Source organism: Fopius arisanus, unplaced genomic scaffold, assembly GCF_000806365.1.
Source record: "Fopius arisanus strain USDA-PBARC FA_bdor unplaced genomic scaffold, ASM80636v1 scaffold00057, whole genome shotgun sequence".
Taxonomy (NCBI): Eukaryota; Metazoa; Arthropoda; class Insecta; order Hymenoptera; family Braconidae; genus Fopius; species Fopius arisanus.
In genome coordinates, this window is record NW_011887796.1 from 284,252 (window position 1) to 302,020 (window position 17,769).

Consider the following 17,769-nt stretch of genomic DNA (forward strand, 5'->3'; position numbering starts at 1 on the left):
GCTAGAGCCCCTGCGCCAAATTTGAATTTGGCGGCTCGAGTTGACGAAATCCACGCGGGTTACCGCGCCTCAAACATTTTCACCTCACAAAAAATCGAATGACGATCAATCGAAAAATCATCTATAATTAATATTTCTAAATATGATGAATTATTTGCAGATGCGGCAGCGACGGTAATATGAAATGTGATCCACTCCCTTGTGCGCCCGAGCCGCTCATACGACAAATGATTGCTGCAGCAACTGCCAAGAAGAGGAGATGAGCCAATCCACAATCCCTCGACTAAAGTCGATGAATAACTCTCCTCTTCAAAAATGATTAACGAAAAAATCGAAAAATTACTTAATAGAGCTGAAAAAAATAGGTATGAATGATACGTGAATATGATTAGCAGCGTATGTGTATAAAAGTGAATCTGAGCGAACGGAGAATATTTCAAAATGATAAACGTAATTCGCGATGATACGTACAAGAAACAATTTAAACAGTGTGCAATCTTTTTTTTTAATTTTTGTCCAGTCCGGAGTGAATGGTTGAAAGCGTAAACGTTTAACATTTATATATAAATATATTAGGATAGAGATGCAGAAGGATGATGATGAATGAAGAATAAGCGCGTTTCCTGGTGCCAAAATGCTGCATTGAAGGACGATGAGGGAGGCAAATGTATTTAAATAGAAGAACTTAGGAAGACTTGTGTACTGTGCCTTCATCAGTGCCCGAAGGTGTCCAGAATACCGTAGGGAATAAAATAACCCAGTGCTCAGATTCGTCGACATCCCATGGATGCGGTAAGAATCGATAGAAATGGGTGGGGGAAAAACCGCAAAATAATAACGACTGATTTGGAATCAATGGCATATCAAGCATTTCTGCCAGCGCTCTCATCGATTTTGTCAGGATAAAGAAAAAGAATAATGATAATTTAATGGTAAAGAGGATTCGGAGGATTGGAGAATTAGAGTTGTTTAGATAGTCCTCTGGGCCACGATATGTGTCAGTAACGTGGATCTTCAAGAGTTCACATTTCTTTTAATTGCCATTTTAGTGCACCTTGAGAGTCTTTCCTAGTTAATAATTTTTAGTTTGTTTTATTCAATTTTTTTTTCATATAAATACTTTGAAAGGCTCTTGAAGTATTGCACTCGGTCTCTGGCACAAATCGTGGCCCCGACACAGCTCAATTATCATTGATGCTGATAATTCCCGTTTTTACAGTTTTTTTTTCGATTGAGAAAAAAAACATGATTATTTCAAAATTATATCTCTTCCACGTTTATTATCTTCATCAGTGAAAATTCAGCTTCGAAGAGTTTTATACGAAAAATGAATATTCTTCATGTAAACATACACGTGATTAAACGTAGCTACTCAAGTGTGTGGTGAGAAAAAAAACTAAAAGCAAATGTGGAAGAACGCGCAACTCAAAAAAAGGCTCAAACTTTCGGCTCGCACGGAGGACCGTTTTATAATTTTTTGGGGGAATAAAAAGTAGATGAGAAATATGGAAAAAAATTTGATAAAAAATGAAGAATCGCTTCTCCGGCGAGCTGGCGTCATTAAATATAAATACATAGAAATATAAATATTATTATACATTTATACGATTCTTTATACCATTGTAATCTTAACCGATAGTTAAGCGATAAACGAAGGAAGGGAAAAATCCTACACCTTTATGAGATTAGAAAAAAAAATACATGCGTCAAATGAAAGAGTCGATAGCTTTTTCAATTTTTTAAATATTTTTTTTAATACTTCAATTAATTATTTTAAGTGATATTCCTTCTTTTGAATCCACCTGTGATTCACCTCTGTCGAAGAAAGAGAAAATAAAAAATACATGATGAAAATTGTTCTCGTTATTTTCTATTCATTCATCTCTCTTTATTCAGTGATTCAATACAGGTAAAAAATATAATCAAACACATTTGAGTTTTTTGGATTTTCTCTCTTCTTTCCTCTTATCTTTTTCTCCTTCCTCATGAATTCTCCTCTTCTTTCTCAAAAGCCAAATCTCCTTGGCCCTATTTTCTCGCCCCGCCATCATGCTCTTATACAACTTTCTGTGTTTTTTCCGCACCATTTTCTCACGCAGTCGAAATTCCTGCTTCTCTTGTTTCGCCCTGGCCCAAGGATCTTCGTGAAGAGGTGCACCAGGTTTAACCTTCATTGCTTTTGTCTTGGCGATTCGCTGTTGCTCTTTATCGTTCGGCTGATCCTTCTCTTCGTGTAAAGCGTTACGTGCCATTTGCTTCTGCCCACGCTTTTTACTCCCCTGACTCGTTTCTCCTTCGCCATCGTCACCGCGATCTTCTTCATCTTCATCATCGTCATCATCCTCGTCATCCTCTGTCGCCTCGTCTTCATCAGTGGCTTCTATAATCTCCTCATCTTCGCCAGTCTCTTCACCTTGTTCTTGTTCCTCCTCTTCATCCTCAGACTCTTCATCACCTCCAATATTCAACTTGAATGATGGATCCATGAGGGCACGTTCCTCTGGGGGTATGTACACCTGATCCAACTGAGCGTTATGGAAAGGTGACAAATGAGGTGGTAATACAGCCCCCATCAGGTATTTATCAACAGGAAAGAGTTCCCTGGCATTGACAGAATCAAAAATCCATTGGGGCTGAACGTAGTATCTTGAAATGTACTGCTTATCCATGCTAGGTCTGTCGACAATGTGATGAGTGATGGATTCATCGTGCTCATCGAATGTTGCACCAACGAAGGAAAGTTTATCCCAGGAAACTTCACCTCCAAAACATCTAATGACGAACACCAAAGGCTCTCGTGGCACTTCACGATTTAGAAAGAATTTTTTTCCTTGGAAGAGGGTTTTTAGCATTTTTAGTTTGTTTGCCTCAGCACGAGCCTCTTCGAGCTTTGTTTCGTCAGTTTCAGTGGAAAAATTGTCGAGGTCGACGTCTTCCTCTTCAGCAGCTTGGGTGGTCGGGTCTAAGCGGATCAGAGGAATGTTGAGAGCGCCTATTCGCTCCGATACGTAAGCTTCTTCGTCGACAAGTGATTTTTCGTTATTACCGTAGGAATTAAACTTGGGCGGATAATGGAGATTCAACTGGTGATAAAGTCTGAAGTTGATAAATCCCAGCATTGTGATATAAAATTCAACGAACGTCGACATGACTCTAAAGTCAACCTCAGTTTTCGACTGAGGTTCGAAAGAGAAATGGTGAGGAGTGATCCAGGTGATGGTCTGTCCCTTGATCTCTGCCTGGTAGTAGTATCCCTTGATGGACACAAAAACTTTTCTCAGATAATTTCCTACAATGCAAGCGTGCATAAACTCAACAGTGAGTCTTCTGCAGAGGGCAGATTGATCTCTTGGGACGTGGGCCATTGATGGAAATGTGCTGAATAGATAGCAGAGTGTTAGACAGTCGTCCAAATCCCTCAAGGCGTCAATGAACGTTGGATATCGCTCCTTGACAATATGATCGAGTTTTAGGGTTGGATGATTATTCAAATATCTCTTCATTGCTGCAAAGTCCTTCATTGCCTTTGCTCGTCCAACCTTTCGATTGAAAATCTTGTAGTCTCGTAGCTTCCATACTATCGGCTCGTGCAACAGAAATTGAATGTCTTTGACGTGGTATAGGGTCTTTATACCACTTTTTCCCTTCTGGGCACGTTTACGATTTCTCGGTTCTCTTGGATATATCCCTTTTAATATACACAACTTTCGGAATTCTGTTAACGATAATTGAAGCTTTTTTAGAGCGGCTTTTCGGGTCATGAACTGTGCACCCTCTCCGGTTTGATACTGTAATGCAAATTTGTTGGAAATTTGTTATTATTTATCTTATATTATATCTATAATCTATTAATAAATAATTGTAGCAATGCATTCAGTGAACCATAACCCCAAAATGCGTAGCACTAGGAGAGTTTTTCAATGATTTACCTTTTTTTTCCCAATCACCACCATTTTTATATTTTTATTTTATCAATAATTATTCGATGGTGCTTTATAAATGATTCACATAAATATTTTAAGCACTTGAAACGGAATTCTGGGGAAGAATCAATGTGAAAATAACATCACACGTGCAACAAGATGCCCTATCGATAAGTTTGGATTCCTGACGAATCGACGTCATTTTTCAGCTATATTCGAAGTTTTCAAAAATGTATCAGGGGAGCATGAAAATCGAGGAGGTATTCACTGGAATTGAAAACTTTTTTATTCTCATTGAATTACAAAAATCATAGGAACAAATTAAAACACATGAAATTAAGAGTTTCAATCTCAAAAACGAAGTGAGGAAACAGTTTATGGAAATATTTACTGATATTTCCGGAATATTCAATCGAAAATTAACTCATTCTCTCACTCGTAATCATGAAAAGAATAGTACTGAAGGAAATTGGGAATTCGTTCCGTTTTTTATACAAAAATTCCACCTAGTTAGTTAATTGCCTTTATATTACTTTTTTCGTAATTTCAAAATTATACGAAGAACTTAACAGAGCTGTAAGTCGGAAAGAAAGAAGACAAAGTTGTTTTAATTTTTTTTGTGGCGTTTGGAATGTCTCCAACAATTTAAATTCAATTCTAAACTAAATTTTACAGTTTCAGATTTAAATGATGAAAGATGAGTCCATAATATCCGTATTTTTTAAAAATAATCCAAGTGATGAGGTTCGGCAGATAATATCTAGATATTTATTAATTTATTTGAAAATTTAATTCCTTTAAATAGTTTATGTAATTCCCCCAGACCCAGCAATTACCCAAATAAATGAATACTTAACGAAATTTTTGTTTTTTTTTTCAATTCCAAATTGAATGAATACTTTCTCATCAAGTGTGCAATAATTAAGAATAATTCATGAGTTTTGGGTGCATGACAGTTCCTGAGATATTAGCAAAATTAGATGGATGAATTTTGGACTCATCGCGTGTTGCTCGTAACTTATTTGAAGATATTTTATTATTCAAAGAATTCCACAGGTTTGCAGACAATTTTCGGAGACTTTCGATGATTTTTTGAGGATAATGAATTCTTTGTTACAATTTTTGGTACAGGTACAAGCAGGGTGCAGCATTGACCAGCTAAGACTTGGAGCTTTTGGCCATTGCAATCCCTAGACCCAGGATGCCAGCGAGACCCACGATCACTCCACCAGCTACCGCCATACCGACTAGTCCCTCTTAAAAGAAAATTGCCACATTAAATTATTCATAGAGTTGTCAACGAATTTAATAAGTTGGTACGTTGGGGTGAGTGTATCGTGTACCTTTTTCCATTTTCTTTTTAATCAGGGTCTCCAAGTGCTGGACCTGTTGATTCCCGGGTTCCACTTGTAAGAATGCCCTGACGTAATGTAAAGCCTTTGTATACTCCTAAAAACGGGACCAATAAATAAAACGAGAAATTCATAAAGTCTGTGAATTTTAATCCTGTGAAAAATCTGAAATTTGAATTATTTTCACAATGGTAAAAAATTTCACTCACTCCTGAAATAATACTAAAAATAACAGAAATCTATTGTTTTCGGGTGATAAAAAATTACAGTGAAAAAACATTAATCCATTTTGCAATTTGAAAAGCTTGAATTATTGGAGAGAAATAGTCTTACTTTGATTCGTGCATTTCCAATGGCTAAATAATACAGGCAATCTCTTTTTTCACTGTCTCCGTGATTATTGAATAAATCTTCAAGTAGAACGTTTCCTTTTCTAATATCTGCTGGGTACTTGCTCCTCACTAAACACCAGGCATATTCGAATTGAACTTTTTGAGTCACCGACGATGTTCTCAGCTGCTCGTTGTATATTCTCTCGAATTTCTTAACAATAATGAGTAATCAATCAATTATCTTCAATTAAACCAGACAACCAATAGAAATTAATTAGTCATCGTCCATCGATTAATTAATCAAAAGGACTAAAATTCAATTAATTGAGATATGACGCAACTCATAACCAAAAATCTTCACGTTTTCAAAATTTTCCAAAATTACTGGAACGTTTCAGAGATGTTGACTTTTATGAGAAGATTAATTAGTTAATTAATGAGTGCATGTGTGGGGATTGTTGAGGGGGGATGGAAAAATTAGTCGAGTAATTGCTCACTTTTAAGTCTTCTGAAGATACAACCTCATCCAGAACGTCCTCCATGACACTTATATTATTAACTTTTCAAACCCAAAGAAAATCGAGATATCGATTCATTTGATGTTCGTTACTAATATTCCCTTTTTATAATTATGTATTTTGCAATCACGGTGGAAAGATAATTGCTAGCTGAAACCGATGCACGTCACTGAATAATCAACCGGGTTGTCAAAATAATAATTTTTCTGTCGTCATTAAAACTTTGGGCGAATTTTCATGATGGAATTGCGTAATTACTTGCATTTCAGCGTTTGTTGATACCAAGACTAGTGGAAGAGGTTCTGTTCATTCCAAATTGTTGCTTGGCCTTTTTTGTGGAATTTCAGGGTTTTGGGGATTTCTGGAACATTTTAGAAAGATATTTTTTGAAGTTTGAGGTTAGAGGGGTTTTTTCATTGCGCTGTTATCTTCTCGGGATTTTTTCTACTGATAGTTCGTTTTTTGTTCAATTTTTTTGGCAAACCTTTCTGGTGGTGACAGGCAACAGGACTCTGACATTTTGAGGATTTTTCCTGTTATTACAGAGGGATTACTGCTGAATGATTAATTAATTGATGGAGTTTATTTATGATTTGAGGGAGTGACGGTTTTTTTATGGAAACGAATAGATCATGATGGCTGAAATGATTGCAGAGGCTAGGTACATTCACTTTTATTGAATTTTTTTTGTTATTCATTATTTATAAAGCTGTGTCGAAGATGTATTGCTCTTCTGTATTTTGTTAACATCCTTTTTAAATAAAAATGTATAAAAAATGCACTGGATGGCCGATGTCCTCGGATATTTGGGAATGCAAACAATTGGTTTTTGAATAATATTTTTTTCTCTATAAAATCATAAAATGTTTCTTTCCAGTGGAATTGATTGCAGTGTAAATTTACCAGACGTTGTTGCTAGTATGGAGTCGTTGACTGTTGACAGTGAAACGAATGGAAGACAAAATAGATATTCAATGAGAAAGAGACACCCCAAGATGACACAAACGACAGAGTCATTAAATCGCAGGTATTACGAAAATTCAGAATGCAAAAAAAGAATTTTCTCGGATTTTTTTAGAGAGTACCATTTTCGAAATTTACAGATGCAGCATTAAACCGAAGAAACGCAGTTACTCGACAATGGAGAGTGAGGGAGATATTCGTGAATACTACCTGGACAAGACATGGAAGAAGAATCAGAATACTCTGGAAACGATCTACGAGGAGATCGATGGAATGAGTGATAATTCTACTTTGGTAAAGGGCAGGAAGCTCCGACGATTCATAACTTTCGATCCAATAAATCAGAAAACGAATGAGGCAAAGATGAGGAAGAGACGAGCGAAGATAAAGCGAGCATTTGGATCGAAAATCCGTGCAAAACCAGCGAGTGTTGACATGACTACATTTATCAGAAAATTGAATGAGAGTAAGATACAAAAAACTCGATGTCAACTACAAAAAAACATTAACTGTGTAAATAATTGTGTCTGAGTGATAGAAGACTGTCGAAATGTTCAATCGATATTTCTTTGATACTAATCTAATTTATGATAAGGAACGGTTCAATCATTTATTTCGTATGTTGTTAGAAACTGCATTTTTCATTCATTAGTGATTAATCATTAAGATCTCTCGCTAGAGTCAAAAGTTAAGAGTGAAATTCTGTTTGCATGAATTTCCATTTTTTTACTGCCGAAATAAATTTCTTTTTCGACACAGAAACATGATGAACGTGTTTTTTTCCCCTGAATTTAGGAGCTTTCGTGATTTTTTTCATAGAGGGAAGACTGATTTCAGTATTTTTTATTCACAAAATAATCTTTTTCATTACAGCACATTGTCATGGTAAGAAATCGCTAATTAAGTGATCGGTGTGAAATAATTGTCTTCCTGAGATTTTATCCATTTTAGCTAGGAATCTGAGGATTCTCCTCTTAATTGTATAATCATTACACTTTTGCGTAACAGGTACTTGAGATTTTTGGACAGTCTTGGTATTCTCTGAACTTTGCTTGATGCTCGTGGAAGTCAGAGCTCTGGAGATTGACACAGGCACATCTGCTTTTTGGTTTTGAGGGCTCCTCGAAGAATAGCCTGGGAACTCCTACCCAGTCCCTGGAGATTCCACCACTGGAACATATAATTAATCTCTATAAATTCTGTTTTCAATTATTCATTCGTAATTGGGATTGGAGAGTACCTCTGGAGTGAACACCAGACTCTCGTCCCATCCTCTGGTTTCCATTCTACATTGCAGGGTGGAAATTTCTTCTTCATTTCCTCCTGGATCGTGTCTGCCTCATCTGCTCTCTCCACTTTTCTCATAAATTCGTGGTATTCACTTGTTGGATTCCCATTTTCGTCGTAAAATCTTCCCACTAGTTTCCCTAGAGGCAAAAAATTCAAATTCTCAATCAAAATGTCATTTACTATCAGTTTTAAATATCATTTAAAAAATATATTAGAAGATGATTAGCAATTTATTTATGACAATTGGAAAATCAAGGTGAAAATTGAATTAATACCTTTGTACACGTATTTTTCGTCATAGAATTTGATCCATCCGACTATGGATTTCGCTTGAGAATTTGTTAAACTGGAAATATCATCGGTCAGATCTCCATTGAAGTCACCAGTGATGAACGCCAAAGTTGCGTCTTTCCCTGAAATTCGAAAAAAAATATTTGTCCCCTCATTGTAATTATTCCATAAAACTGAAAGATATTAAATTATTTTATTGAATAAAACAACTAATTCGATTATTTTAGATTGAATGAGAATGGGAGAAAAAAATAAAAGAAAAATATTCAGGGGCGATAAAAGTAAACGGGTTTCCAATTATTACAATGAATATAACGGAAAAATACGAATCTGTGTCGTCTGTAGAGAATGGCTTACATAAAAAAATGTTTATGTTAATTTTTCAGACTATGAAATATTTTATAAACTGTGGCTTCAACGGAAAAGGCACTTGTAGCATTTTATCACTGCCTTGAAAATTATTAAGTGAATGTAAACGAAGAAATAACACTTTGACGTTAATTTGTGGTACATTTCGCAATTTCATTATAACGGAAAATTCCTCAGAGAAGCAACGATTCTGATGATTTATACAATTAACTGTTCAAACAATAACCGATTTTTCTTCCTCACTGGCTTCTTGAATATTCACATATTTCTTTTATCACCTGGTAATTTAAAAAAAAAAATATCAGCAAACCTCCGCTGAGACGTTTTTTATTCCCTCGAAAACTTCACCGAACAATTCAAATATGAAGCATCAAATAAAATTAATTGGTTGACATAAAAAATATTTTTTATTGAAAAAACGAATTAACACTTACCAATGAATCCGTGGTATCCTCCACCGGGTCCATAATGTTTTTCTCCCCCAGTGACATCATAAACTCTTCCCAAAATCGCCAAGTAGAGTCCGTCCTGAGGATTTGAAAATTTCGCCAATTCCTGACTGTCAAAAATTCCCTCACCTCCGTCGTCATGATTTTTTTCCCTGACGTCCACATTTCCGTCATCCGAATACTTAGAATAAATTTCATAAGCACCGGACACATCACCTGTTATCACTCTATGTGCTATATTTCTGTAAACATCATTTGTATAAATGGTGTAAAACAGGGCAATCATCACCGGAAACCACATGTAATTTTTTGTTCCATCCGCCATTTTTCAATGCGCAATTACAGTAAAGAATTTTAGATTATTTACACAACGACCGACCAGAGGCGAGTGATAGGAATGCTTCGAGTTGCATTAAGTTTAACTGAGTCATTAGAAAGAATATTTTTCATTTGGGATGTGTGAAACCACGTGGACAGGTGTGGTACAAAATTTCACAGGGAATTTTCACACCTGTTATGGCAGTCTAGGGAATTTTCTGTGCAACGTTATTCCCAACTCATAAATTATTCAAAACCCAGTTTTTCAAATCTTCTATTAACTTTAAACAATAAAAACTGACCACAAATTACTGACCAGAATCCAATCGGATTCTGTAATAATTGAGAAGAAAAATTGATAACACTGAATCCGGGGATTTCCAAAACTCTAGGAATCAAAAAAATTTTTTAATCGATTATAATTCGCAGTTAGATAATTGGCTGTAATTATTTATGAAATGAAAAAACTTCAATTTAAAAAATTCGAAAAAAATTCAAATATGAGCGGAGCCATGTGGATTTTGAAAAGTGGACGACAAATTCGTTGGAAACGTTCCTTAATTAATTCAAATCTGCCGGGGTCACCCCTGGCAACATTTAGACGCGATTAATCATCAATCGGTTCTATTTTCTCATCGAAAAGGACTAAAAAGTCGAGGGACTCGAAATAAAACGAGATGATTAACATAGTGCACCCTCAAGTTAGTGAAAAACCTCCGATAAATAAATTAAAAGCTAGCTCTAGGGGTGGACAGAGAGAGGGGTCAAGGGGTTCCAGGAATTCCAGGGGAAGATTCAGTGAGAATGAAGGGAAGCAGTGTCTGGATTGCTCTCAGGATTTATCCAAGTCTCAGATCGATGATGGGGTGATGATGACAGGGAGTGATTGCACTCCTGATTGCAATCAAAATGTTATCGAGACGGATTCCTGCTCCTTTCAGCAACTCTGCAGCATGATTGACGACCTGGAGAAGAATCTCGAACCCAAGCACGAGATCTTGCCTGTTAACACTTCATTTATTCCTGTAGAAAAAGGGTTGATCTCTGCACGCGTTAATTTAGCAGATCAGGTGACTGAAATATTATTATTGTAAAAAAAGATGGGAAGATAAAAAAGCTCACGACAGAAAACGCTTCACTGATTTTTCAATTGAGGAAATTATGATTTTATCATGGAATTAAATTATGGATTTTTTCATTGTTGTAATAAATTATTTTTCGGGAAGATTCTACCAGAAAAAGACGAGTCTCGTGATGTCAGAGCAGCTCGTTCTACTTACGATGACATCCTGACGTTTCTGGGAGCTCTCGAACACGACAGCACTTCCGGGGATTCGAGAGACGAGAGGATCCCAGATTTTTTCAATGAAAGCGAATTAATCGTCGAGGACACGATCCTGAGGTAGTTCAGATGATCAAATACTAACGAATTGGAATAATAATGCAATAATTTCAGGAACAGGGACGAGAGGAGAGTTCCTCCTGAGGTGATTCGAGAGGAATTGGCGACGACTTTGTTAAAACTGGAGGATCGAGAGGAGACGATAAAAGTTTTAAAAGATGAGTTGAAGAACGAGAGGAGGAGAGCCTGTGAGAGGCTGGAGGAGGGAAAAAAGGCTCATGCAGAGGGAATTCAGGGGCAGAAGGTGAAGTACCAGGGAGTGATCAAGCGACACCAGAGGTTCATCGAGCAGTTGATCAAGGAGAAGAGGGAATTGACTGAGAAGTGCAACGTTTTGGCGCAAAAAATCAAGGAGATGGAGGCGAAATTCCAGAAGGACTTCAAGGTCGCCATGGAGAGGCAGAATTTAGAAATTCAGAGGGCACGAGAGATATGTCAGGCCTCAGAGAAAATCCGGAGGGAGCGGTGGCTGGAAGCGAAGACATCTAAAATTAAAGTGAAGTTGAATTAAATATTAATTACGAGATAACATGAATAATAATGGATAAAAAAAAATAAAAAATTTTAATAATGGATTTTTGGGAATGTTATGACGGCACGAGAAAACTAATGGAATTTTTTTATCTCCAGGAGATGACAGTCAAGGGCCTGGAACCAGAGCTGCGTTCAATGGTGGATCAGCACCAGCAGGAGATTCAGGAGCTCAGGAGTGCTCACATGAAGGAGCTCCAGGACGTCGAGCTGAGGACAATTCGCAGATCCAATCAGCAGCTGGAGCAATTGCGATTGGAGTTGACAGAGAGTCACGACAAACTCGCAGCAAACGAACGAGAGGCCCTGAGGGTCAGGTTTCAGGAGAAATTCGACGAGCAGGAGACTCTCATGCAGGCACAGCAGAGGAAGTACTTTGAAGACCTCCAGAGTGAGAAGAAGGCGTTTTCTGAGGAGCTGGTGAGGAGGGGAAGAGAGCAGGATGCTGTGATCCAGCGAATCTCTGAGGAATTTCAGGTGCACTCAATTTTTATTTTCGTTTTCGGAGAATAAATCCGTTTTTTAGGAGAGTAGTCCCTCTTTTTAACTGGAAGAAAAAAAAAGGTTTGATTTTTTTTCTGAGTGGCAAGTGAATTTTTTTATTGGGTGATTTTTTATAGGAAAAAATGGCGAAATTGGTGAAGCAGAATGAGATAGAGAATCAAAAGTTTAAGGAAACACTCAGTGCTGAGAGGGACTCGTCAATCGAGAATTTCAAGAAACAGCAGATCATGAAATCCGAAATGTCAGAAGCTAGAATTCGTGATGAGTGCGATCGTGAGAGGGACAGACAGATCGAACTCGTCATCGAGAGACTAGAGAAAGAGACGAGAGACATGAAGACAAGCATGCAGAAGTGTGCGGATAATAAATTGAGGTTCACCTTTTCTACTTCAATTTCTTTCCAATTTGAATAAAATTTCCAAAACAATTTAAACTTTTTTTTGCAGATGCCTGAGAGAAAAATACGAGGCTGATCTCCAGATGAGTCAAGACAACGAGAGACTGACAAGGGAAAAATTGACGAAAGCCGAGAAGAAGCTGGAGAATCTCCAGATTGATTTCGAGAAGATGGAGAACAGACTGGGAAAATGCCTCGCTGACCTGAAGGAATCCGAACGTGTAATTATTATTTTTTGCAAATAATCTTAAAACGAATTTTGATGTTCTCCTTCCTCAGGTGGTAGAGAAACTGACGAGAGAGAAAGATCACGCGAAGAATTTAGCTAGACAGGAGATTGAACACGAGAAGAGAGAGCTGGAGGACAGGATCGCATCGTTGTACAATGAAATTGCTGAGATCAACAATAATAAAGAGTGCCACATGGCTCAGGTGTACAGCAGGTGAATAATTCTCGAATATTAACAAAAACCCTGAAGAGTAATTATAAAATCATTAACAGGATCAAACTCATCGTCACCCAGAAAGACCTGATGATAAATAAAATAACGAAACAGGCTGACGAGTCAAAAAACAGGTGCGATCACTTGGAAAAATTGCTGGACCAACAGAGAAAGGAGTACATTCTTAAATCACTCTAGACTTCAATAATTCGTACGCGTTCATTTTATTACCATAATTATATTACAATAAAGCAAATCAGAATCATCAGTAGTTCATTTTTTACAGTTCGTATAAAAGATCACTGAGAAAAAAGGGAATTCTGGCAAATGAAACACAAAACTCCTGAAATATTTTCTGTTGGTTGAAATTTGATGTGTCAATTTAATTGACAGAAATATTTTCTCTCGCTGAATTCACTGTATCTTTTATCCATTGAATATCATTCAATCTCTTTATTTTTATAAAATCCTCGAGTAAAATAAAAACTCAGACTTTCTTCACTATTTGCACGACGTCTTCGTCGCAGAGGACGTGATCTTTTCCGACTTTTTGGGGCTGATGTTTGACGGAAGAGCCCCAGACGAGAGCACTGAAAATAATTAACAATCCGTGGGATTAATATAAATTTACGTCTGGTGAATTAATTCACTTATCCAAATGTAATCTTTTTATTATCTATTACTGATCAAATAAATCTCACTATTTGAATTCCTTGGCGATCGATCGATGGAGTTTATTGCAGAAATCTTCCACAGTTCTTCGATCTGTATTGAGGACCACTGGGGAATTGTAATCTGGCAACTGCCCCTTGGGTTTCGTGTAACTGAAATTCAATTCCCATTCAATGTCTTTTTTTTTCTATAGCCAAAAAAAGGACTCACATTCTAACTAATTGAAGATAATCCCACATTTTCTCCAGGAGATCATCGAAGTTCCACTTGTGATGGGCAGATATTGGGACGCAGTGAGGAATTTTGTAGATTACATCGAGTTCCTCAATGCTTATTTGATCTGCAAAATAATTTCATTTTTTTCTCGATTTATAATTATGAATGAAAAAATGAGGACGTACCAATTTTATTGAGTAAATAAATGCAGGGGACGTAAACTCGATTTCCTTCGATGACATCGATGAGGTCGTCAGCTGTTGCGTCGTATCTCAGGGTGATGTCGGCGTTGTGGATCCTGTACTCAGCCAAAATCGTCTTGACGGTATCTAAATCCAACTCTGATTGTGCACACTAATGAAAACAACTCGGTTTTGTTTTTTTTTTCTTTCATTTTTTTCTCCTCTCGAAGATTATTATTTCAATCCAGAGAACTTGAGGGCTAAATTGACACTTCAAACTTTTTTTTAAGAAAAACACAATTTTACCATTAAAAAAAAATCATTTTCGATTTTTTTGGCTATTAAAAATGAATATATGTAGAAAATTATTGACTTTAGGAAAAAATATCAAAAGATCTTTTTTCTCCGGAATTTAATTAACTGCAAAAAAGGTTTATAACGTTTTTGCAGAGAGCTGATAATTATTTAGACAAATGGACGAATGAAATATTGAGTAATGAGTATTAGGGTCTAAGTGTCCATTTAGCCGGAGCCCCTTTATCTGAGGGACTTACCATCGTCTGGAGATTGATTCCACCTTTTTCTTTCTTTCTAAAATTGATGTTTGGAGGCTGTTTGTTGAGTCGCAGCCCAAAGCCCTCCAGCTCGTGCTCAATCAGTCGTTTGTGGCCGAGTGGCTTCAACACGTCCAGAACAATAAATATAAGACTGCAAGTTCTCGCCACCGCGATTACTTGTCTTCCTCTTCCTTTTCCATCTTTCGCACCTTCGATGATTCCAGGGAGATCAAGCAACTGATAATTTCAAAAACAATTACTCCAGTAGCAAAAGGTGAAATTGAAATAACTGGAGTTTTTGGAAATATCTCTGAATCTCAAGCCGACACCAAAATTTTCGTTATCACCTTTTTTCTAGCTTTTATCCAGCTCTACAAAAAGTGTCTGGACAAAAATTTTGGTAGCTTCTTCAGATTCCGAGATATAGGAGGAAAACTCTAGAGTTGCTTTTCCTAATGTAGTTGGGAGGTAGTGTTCACCTGTATTTTAGCACCCTTGTACTTGATACAACCCGGGACAGTCGTTAGTGTGGTAAATTCATATGCAGCAACTTCGGAATAAACTCCAGCCAAAGTACTGAGCAAAGTTGACTTTCCAACCGATGGAAAACCGACAAATCCTATTCTAGCATCTCCAGTTTTAGCGACCTCGAACCCCTGCTCACCACCGCCACCGCCTCCTTTTGGGGTAATTAATTCACGTCGAAGTTTTGCTAGTTTGGCTTTTAGCATAGCCAAATGGCCAGAAGTTGCTTTGTTCTTCTGGGTCCTTCCCATCTGCGTATAATTATTTCATTAATTCATCGTCTCCTGGAGCTGTTTTTTTTTAGTATCAAGATCATGATTTATAATTGAAAGGTTACCTCCTGCTCGATCGCAGCGATTTTCTCCAGTATTGTACTCATTTTTCAGAATTTAATGGAAACTTCGGAAATTTATTTATTGTTCTGAACTTTTTTGGGAGGTACTCAGGGCAATTGCATTATCCGAAAATATGGATAATTCGGGGACACGTGCGGGTATATGGGAATTCTCCAGAGAGAAGTCTGAAGTTGACTCTCTCTGGAGCTCTGGTGGACGGGGGAATGACTATTGCCGCGGTTTTTTTTTAAATTCAAAGGACGGAAGAGCGCGGGAATTTTTGGTTTCAATTTCTTGATTTTTTTTTTTTTTTGGCTGACAGCCTCCCGGTGGGGAACCATCCGTTAATTGCTTAGAATTCGAATTTAAGAAGAAAATAATTTATTAAATCAGAAATCACCTCCAGGGGTGGAGGTGAGAAAAAAATTTATCTATAGATTTTTCAGGATTTGAGGATTTGAATCGAAAATATATGGAATGAAAGAAAGGAGCGACGAGGTAAAAAAAACAACAAGCCACACTTCAATAATTTCCTAATGTTTATTAATAAACATTTCATATAGATTATTTTAGTTCATTATAATTTGAAATACCTGCTGTCGCAATTGTAGGTCTTTTTCCTTATTTTCTTTCAAATCGTTATTTACACTATTCAGTATAAAATGCGAGTTCGAGATTAAATCACACCACTATGTCAATATTGTTCATATATATATGTATACATATATATACTCCTGATTAATCATGCTGCATCGATGGGATGAATAATAATTTTAAAATTCATTCGTCGTGTGGACACTATCTGTCATCGATTTAATAATTATCAATGCTTGTACTCAGGAAAATGCGTAGGGGTAAGTAGGGCAGTATTTTCATTATCACTAGTGTTGTTGGTATTTAATTCATTTGAATTACCATTATTTATGTTACAATCTCGACTAGTATTATCGTCTAGTGGGCATTTTTTATTATTAGGCGTGTGATTCACATCGATACCACGTAATTCGGGGCATATTAATTTTAATTGTTGTTGGGATTGAGCATTTTTTATGATCTTTGTATCATTATCGTGACAGTTGTCATTGTGGGGTGGTGATGGATAGTAGCCGCGTTGTTTTATTGGCAGTTGTTCCTCCGGCAATCGTTGCTGGATATTTAATTCATTGTTTGTTGTTTTAACTGGTGATGTCGATGCCGGGTATGCTGTGCTGGATGATGGTGGCGGCTGCTGGGGTGGTCGACGCTCTACTCCATCCTCACTCGTCCACCGGGCTAATTGTTGTTGAGCTTGAATAAATGCATCACTAGAAAATAACAACATTATGGCCAAGCCCCGTATGGATTTATATCGGTAACACGGACGGCTAAAAAAATTGCGAGCATGCCAAAGAGACATTTTATTATCAAATTATCCTATTTTCCTCTACCTATTGCCGCGAAAATATCCACTGCTGTTCATCATTGTTTGTTTAGTTATAACATTGAATAATCAATTTTTGAGTAAGAATTACCGAGAATTCTTCTAACAGCTGGACTACCGGTTTTTGGTACGAGTTTTTTGGGAATATCTCGAGATTGAGGAGAGATAGCGGATTTTTGTAGGGATATTTTTTGTGGAAAAAGATGAGAACTATGAAAAAAGTGGTTATGGAAATATCGATAGCTTCGTTGAATTTCAAGATATCGACGGAAAACTGGGGTAAGAGTGGGTTTTTTAGAGCAGCGAGTTCAATTAATTTTTTATTGATTGATATTGTGGTAACTGTTGATGTGAGGCGAAAGTGGTGAAGAAGTTTTTTGTAGATAATTAAATTTTCCAGAGAAAAGGTCATTTGGTACAATCTCGAAAAATCAATTGTTACCGAGATAATAGAAGCAGAAGTGAAGGGGTGAAAGTCGAGTGAGTCGAGTGTAACTTCTTAATCGATTTATCTCGATGACTATCGACTTGAGGTGAGTGTGATAAGAAACTTTTTTGCAGCTGATTAAATTTCCGAGACAAAAGCTCTTTTGACATTTTCGCAGAAAACTACCAGAACTACCTCTAAAGTTTGAAGTACGAAAGTCGTAACCAATTTTCCACTAATTATTTAACGCTCAAAGTTAATGCAATCAATAAAAATGAAAAATTATAATATTCAATTGGATATTTTCGCCGGATAAGAGAACGGGATACTTTGACATGAAGTCCAAACACTCT

General features: G+C 36.8%; 8 protein-coding genes across 14 annotated transcripts in view; 3 read left to right on the top strand and 5 right to left on the bottom strand.

Moving 5' to 3' along the window:
* The window catches only part of tnc (tenectin), a 36,552-nt gene extending 34,964 nt beyond the window's left edge, over positions 1-1,588 (top strand). The window contains exon 7 of the mRNA XM_011307929.1: positions 161-1,588. Within this exon, the coding sequence (XP_011306231.1) occupies positions 161-263 (103 nt within the window). The 3' untranslated portion in view covers positions 264-1,588. The remainder of the gene's footprint in view (positions 1-160) is intronic.
* A 278-nt stretch (positions 1,589-1,866) lies between these two features.
* LOC105268396 (pescadillo homolog) lies at positions 1,867-4,087 on the bottom strand. The gene is made up of 2 exons (XM_011307930.1): positions 3,931-4,087; positions 1,867-3,790 (listed from the first exon to the last, which is right to left on the bottom strand). Exon 2 carries the CDS (start codon positions 3,759-3,761, stop codon positions 1,923-1,925), a length of 1,839 nt encoding a protein of 612 aa, XP_011306232.1. The 5' UTR covers positions 3,762-3,790; positions 3,931-4,087; the 3' UTR covers positions 1,867-1,922.
* Positions 4,088-4,186: 99 nt separating this feature from the next.
* Positions 4,187-6,316, bottom strand: Fis1 (fission 1 protein). Its single transcript, XM_011307931.1, has 4 exons — positions 6,105-6,316; positions 5,609-5,818; positions 5,267-5,372; positions 4,187-5,179 (listed from the first exon to the last, which is right to left on the bottom strand). The coding sequence occupies exons 1-4, from the start codon at positions 6,147-6,149 to the stop codon at positions 5,082-5,084; spliced, it is 459 nt and encodes a 152-aa protein (XP_011306233.1). The 5' UTR covers positions 6,150-6,316; the 3' UTR covers positions 4,187-5,081.
* Positions 6,317-6,397: 81 nt separating this feature from the next.
* tant (tantalus) lies at positions 6,398-7,844 on the top strand. 2 transcript variants are annotated; one of them, XM_011307933.1, is made up of 4 exons: positions 6,398-6,523; positions 6,627-6,786; positions 7,003-7,152; positions 7,229-7,844. In XM_011307933.1, exons 2-4 carry the CDS (start codon positions 6,758-6,760, stop codon positions 7,617-7,619), a joined length of 570 nt encoding a protein of 189 aa, XP_011306235.1. In that variant the 5' UTR covers positions 6,398-6,523; positions 6,627-6,757; the 3' UTR covers positions 7,620-7,844. The 2 variants fall into 2 exon arrangements, with proteins under 2 accessions (XP_011306235.1, XP_011306234.1); XM_011307932.1 differs by having other exon boundaries at positions 6,398-6,786.
* Positions 7,845-7,915: 71 nt separating this feature from the next.
* LOC105268399 (neuferricin) lies at positions 7,916-9,965 on the bottom strand. Its single transcript, XM_011307934.1, has 4 exons — positions 9,473-9,965; positions 8,654-8,791; positions 8,329-8,515; positions 7,916-8,258 (listed from the first exon to the last, which is right to left on the bottom strand). Exons 1-4 carry the CDS (start codon positions 9,810-9,812, stop codon positions 8,078-8,080), a joined length of 846 nt encoding a protein of 281 aa, XP_011306236.1. The 5' UTR covers positions 9,813-9,965; the 3' UTR covers positions 7,916-8,077.
* Positions 9,966-10,423: 458 nt separating this feature from the next.
* Positions 10,424-13,304, top strand: LOC105268401 (centrosomal protein of 131 kDa). Its single transcript, XM_011307936.1, has 8 exons — positions 10,424-10,875; positions 11,032-11,207; positions 11,262-11,703; positions 11,838-12,215; positions 12,359-12,615; positions 12,689-12,860; positions 12,919-13,082; positions 13,142-13,304. The coding sequence occupies exons 1-8, from the start codon at positions 10,483-10,485 to the stop codon at positions 13,278-13,280; spliced, it is 2,121 nt and encodes a 706-aa protein (XP_011306238.1). The 5' UTR covers positions 10,424-10,482; the 3' UTR covers positions 13,281-13,304.
* 128up (GTP-binding protein 128up) lies at positions 13,283-15,775 on the bottom strand. The gene is made up of 7 exons (XM_011307935.1): positions 15,572-15,775; positions 15,189-15,485; positions 14,707-14,946; positions 14,156-14,324; positions 13,965-14,094; positions 13,784-13,906; positions 13,283-13,672 (listed from the first exon to the last, which is right to left on the bottom strand). Exons 1-7 carry the CDS (start codon positions 15,611-15,613, stop codon positions 13,570-13,572), a joined length of 1,104 nt encoding a protein of 367 aa, XP_011306237.1. The 5' UTR covers positions 15,614-15,775; the 3' UTR covers positions 13,283-13,569.
* Positions 15,776-16,130: 355 nt separating this feature from the next.
* mmd (mind-meld) overlaps positions 16,131-17,769 on the bottom strand; it is a 43,987-nt gene continuing 42,348 nt past the window's right edge. For all 6 annotated transcript variants that reach the window (XM_011307941.1, XM_011307938.1, XM_011307940.1 and 3 more), the window contains one exon: positions 16,131-16,873. In XM_011307941.1, coding sequence (XP_011306243.1) covers positions 16,393-16,873 — 481 coding nt within the window. In that variant the 3' untranslated portion in view covers positions 16,131-16,392. The remainder of the gene's footprint in view (positions 16,874-17,769) is intronic.

What these genes read in the sequence shown, in the direction of transcription:
- 128up (XM_011307935.1), bottom strand. Translation starts at nt 15,613, where the DNA reads ATGAGTACAATACTGGAGAAAATCGCTGCGATCGAGCAGGAG. An exon ending in TTATTTACTCAATAAAATTG is followed by an intron (nt 14,095 to 14,155) that starts GTACGTCCTCAT and finishes ATTATTTTGCAG; the next exon opens with ATCAAATAAGCATTGAGGAA. An exon ending in ATCGCCAAGGAATTCAAATA is followed by an intron (nt 13,673 to 13,783) that starts GTGAGATTTATT and finishes AATTATTTTCAG; the next exon opens with TGCTCTCGTCTGGGGCTCTT.
- tant (XM_011307932.1), top strand. Translation starts at nt 6,758, where the DNA reads ATGATGGCTGAAATGATTGCAGAGGCTAG. An exon ending in GAAATGATTGCAGAGGCTAG is followed by an intron (nt 6,787 to 7,002) that starts GTACATTCACTT and finishes GTTTCTTTCCAG; the next exon opens with TGGAATTGATTGCAGTGTAA. An exon ending in ACAGAGTCATTAAATCGCAG is followed by an intron (nt 7,153 to 7,228) that starts GTATTACGAAAA and finishes CGAAATTTACAG; the next exon opens with ATGCAGCATTAAACCGAAGA.
- LOC105268396 (XM_011307930.1), bottom strand. Translation starts at nt 3,761, where the DNA reads ATGACCCGAAAAGCCGCTCTAAAAAAGCTTCAATTATCGTTAACAGAA.
- LOC105268401 (XM_011307936.1), top strand. Translation starts at nt 10,483, where the DNA reads ATGATTAACATAGTGCACCCTCAAGTTAGTGAAAAACCTCCGATAAAT. An exon ending in GCGTTAATTTAGCAGATCAG is followed by an intron (nt 10,876 to 11,031) that starts GTGACTGAAATA and finishes TTTTTCGGGAAG; the next exon opens with ATTCTACCAGAAAAAGACGA. An exon ending in CGAAGACATCTAAAATTAAA is followed by an intron (nt 11,704 to 11,837) that starts GTGAAGTTGAAT and finishes TTTTATCTCCAG; the next exon opens with GAGATGACAGTCAAGGGCCT.
- Fis1 (XM_011307931.1), bottom strand. Translation starts at nt 6,149, where the DNA reads ATGGAGGACGTTCTGGATGAGGTTGTATCTTCAGAAGACTTAAAA. An exon ending in TATCTTCAGAAGACTTAAAA is followed by an intron (nt 5,819 to 6,104) that starts GTGAGCAATTAC and finishes ATTATTGTTAAG; the next exon opens with AAATTCGAGAGAATATACAA. An exon ending in TTGGAAATGCACGAATCAAA is followed by an intron (nt 5,373 to 5,608) that starts GTAAGACTATTT and finishes TCCCGTTTTTAG; the next exon opens with GAGTATACAAAGGCTTTACA.
- LOC105268399 (XM_011307934.1), bottom strand. Translation starts at nt 9,812, where the DNA reads ATGGCGGATGGAACAAAAAATTACATGTGGTTTCCGGTGATGATTGCC. An exon ending in AGGATACCACGGATTCATTG is followed by an intron (nt 8,792 to 9,472) that starts GTAAGTGTTAAT and finishes TTCGAATTTCAG; the next exon opens with GGAAAGACGCAACTTTGGCG. An exon ending in GTCTGGTGTTCACTCCAGAG is followed by an intron (nt 8,259 to 8,328) that starts GTACTCTCCAAT and finishes TATATGTTCCAG; the next exon opens with TGGTGGAATCTCCAGGGACT.